At 33.3% G+C, this 3,415-nt stretch overlaps 1 protein-coding gene across 1 annotated transcript; it reads left to right on the top strand.

Annotated features, from left to right (window-relative positions):
• Positions 1–997: 997 nt before the first annotated feature.
• LOC120204901 (protein SOB FIVE-LIKE 6-like) lies at positions 998–1,670 on the top strand. Its single transcript, XM_039204902.1, has 3 exons — positions 998–1,396; positions 1,491–1,541; positions 1,608–1,670. The coding sequence occupies exons 1-3, from the start codon at positions 1,028–1,030 to the stop codon at positions 1,668–1,670; spliced, it is 483 nt and encodes a 160-aa protein (XP_039060833.1). The 5' UTR covers positions 998–1,027.
• Positions 1,671–3,415: the final 1,745 nt, after the last annotated feature.

Here is a 3,415-nt window from a genome sequence, read left to right as displayed (position 1 = left end):
TCTGTACACCCAGAAGCGGAAAATAACTGTTAAAATATGTCTGGATGTTTGTGAAATTGACTGATGTATATGAGAAGTTTTCGGTTTCGATTGCTTTTTTAATCATGTTACGTTTACTGTGGTTTTTGAATATAACTACTTTTGTTATAATTATTATAAATATCACGATCATATAACAATGATTTTAAATAATAATATTATTATATAATAATTACTGTTACGAAAACCGACTGTCCAATAGGACCAGCAAGGATATTACATCCCAAGGAGGTGTGCCCAATTTTTGTTAATAGTACGCAGTGCCTGGCTGTCTTGCATGTGGAGATATTTGTGCCTTTTCCTTCTCTCTTTCTTTTCCTCAGTTAGAACCCACCCAACTGGCACTTTTTGATTCATTCACATTCTGAGGGAAGACCACGACAAAATCAGTCTAGGATTTGGGTCTGTGATTCTCTCTAGTCTTTTTCCCACAATCCCCCACCCCTTTTTTCTTTCCTCCATATTACTTGATCCAATACCCTCCTATTATGGGGACACATATAACCTCACCATCTCCTGTGTTACTATTACCTATCCTTTTTAGGGTTATCCTTTTACCAATTGGGGTTGTGGGACTTACATAGGTTGATATTAGAGGGTTATTAGATTGTAGTGTCTGTTTAAAATTTTTATTAATCATTAATAATGTACACATTATGTATATGTAACTGTTTAAATTCGAAATTTTTAGAAAGAACAATATTTCATTTAAAATTGATTTGGAATGAACGATCGAATAACAATAATATTATGTTATCATTTTAAAGGTTCAATAGATGATGATGTTATCATTTTAGACCTACTAATAACATTATTGTAGTAGAAGAATCAAAATATATATAGGAGGATTAAACCATAATTTGAAAATAGTAGAGAGGCTAGAATCATAATTAGACCACCCTACTTCTCTCCTCGATAAAAGGTAGCCTTAGGTAGAGGTGGGTAGGAAACACATTGAGTGTAGGGTTTTCTTTTGAAGAAAAAAAATATGAATTTTATAGCCTCTGAGTGTAGTAGTGGGAGTGAGTCCGGTTGGACTAATTACTTAGAACAATCTTTTCTATCTGCCAATCCATCAAAGAAAAAGAATGTTAAAAAGAGTGGGTTTTGTGATGAACGTAGAGAGAATAGAAGTAAACAAAGGGTTGTTGATGAAGAAGATCTTTCCATGGTTTCTGATGCATCTTCAGGGCCTCCACATTTCTATGAAGATAATGGTGGTAACCAATTATACCATAAAAATATGGTGCCCCAAGGTGTCACATTGAATAAAAATGGCGGTGATAAAAGGCATAGAAAACTGCAGGTACATGAAGACGATGATACTGCAAGCTCTCCTTTCATCAATCACTCCAAGGTAATCCCTTCATGTTATAAATTTCTTTGCTCGATAATCATGTTGTTTTCAATTGTCTTAAATTAAGGGTTGATGATGATTTCCCCCCTCCCAGAACAACAACAATAATCATGCTCCTGTGGGTTTCTCTGCAACACACTTTGAGGTACTTCGTTCAGAATCTTATCTTATATGTTGATCAAATTTTCAAGATCATTTTGGGTTTTTGCAGTCATCTTCTCCCTCTGCAAACCAGCTACGAACCAGGGAAGATCAGATTTACAGGTGGTTTTAAGTTTAAAAAAAGAGAGAGAATTTGGAGTTGGAAAATGAAATTAAAAAGAAATGGAAGAACAGGATATTTTCCTCTTTTTCATGTATTTTAATTTTTCATTTCATTTCCAGTCTTCCATGGCAAAAACTTCTCTCCTTTTAATTTCTGTTCTGTCTTTGTTTTTTATTTATGGAACCCCATGCTCTACTCTTTATATCTATCTGCAGTTCATCACTACTTCAATTCAACTAAATACAAAAATAGTTCAACATATACATATATATATATAATATTAACTGTTATAAAACAGTGTGGAATGTACTATATTTTTCCCACATTAAGTACTTCTAGCTTCAGCCTGTAAAGCAAAAACTAAAACTGAGAAGTGAGTATTTTATACAGAAAGCAACAAATTGGTATATCATTGGCTTTAGATAGCAAATGTTTCCTCTGCGATGTAAGGGATAAGAGGTGAACAGAGATTTAAATAACGGTTTGTAATTAAAAAAATGGTTGTTATATAACAGAAATTATCTCCTGAAATTGTTATTGTAAAATTTCGATACAATAATCATAATTATACCTCAATAAACATAACACAATTGAAAATACTGTTGGCTGTTGAACAAAATTATAATTCATTTTTTATTTTTTTTGTATGAACCAAATCATGGGGAAAAAAGCTTGGTCATGAATGATGACAAGAACCCATGTCTCAAGGTGTCCAGACAAGGGTCCATATCCACCCTCGATAAGTTCCATTTCTCACCATAACAAGTTTTAGCCCCCTAAATATGCTCATGATGAGGCACAAAGATGATGGGAAGTGTTAAATGGGTGATGGGCGTTCATTCTCTAATCTCTCACAGATGATGATGCTAAGTACATGACAAAAGTCAATGTTGATATATGGAAATAAATGGGTCGCGATGATTATAGAAAGTTTGTTCATCTGATTTCGATAGAGAGTTGTACTCGATGAAGAAACGGTCGTTGGTCGATGTCAAGATCTTCTATCTTCATAAAGAGGTAGAAAGGGGTTCATGAAGAAAGGGTCCAAATCTTTCTTTCGGTATTGATCGAGAATTTTATGACTCTGAGTACTGATGCGAGACATAAGCTCATTATGAGTACTCATAGGTTAACAGACCTTGTAGATATGGTTTACTACCAATGAATTTAGCTCTGATGGGTCACGTGGACCTGTTAGGAGGTCGTATCCTAAGGTTGTTGTTTCCTAAGGAACGTCAGCCAATTGAAATCCTTATTACGGAGACACTCTTCAGGGGATTTAACTATGACGAAATCTTCAGATGCCTTGAAGTGCAGAGATCAATCCTACGAGGAAAGGGGTAGAACAATATATATATATATTATATATATATATATTCAAATAAGTATCTAATATTTTACATATTCTTAAAATAAGTTATTAACTGTTCAAAATTATCGAATAAAAGTCTAATACTTTTTAGTTTGATTAAATAAGGATCTAACATTTTTGAAAATACTCAAAATGAGAGTCCTTGTTTAAAAACGTTTTCAAAAGATTAAACATCACTTGAACAAATTCGAAAATTTTAAACCCTTTTTTTGATAGTTTTATCAAGTTAGACCCTTATTTGAATAAATACAGAAGTGATAGACCCTTATATGAATAATCTTTAAAACAATATACCATGTTTGGATATTTAGCCCCTCTCTTTGTGCACCGTCCCAATTACCTTTTTTCCCCTTTTGAAAAACACCCTCTTGGAAGATCTTGT

The sequence above is a fragment of the Hibiscus syriacus genome, unplaced genomic scaffold (assembly GCF_006381635.1).
Source record: "Hibiscus syriacus cultivar Baekdansim isolate YM2019G1 unplaced genomic scaffold, ASM638163v2 tig00011761_pilon, whole genome shotgun sequence".
NCBI lineage: Eukaryota > Viridiplantae > Streptophyta > Magnoliopsida > Malvales > Malvaceae > Hibiscus > Hibiscus syriacus.
This window is presented reverse-complemented; position numbering and strand designations above follow the sequence as displayed.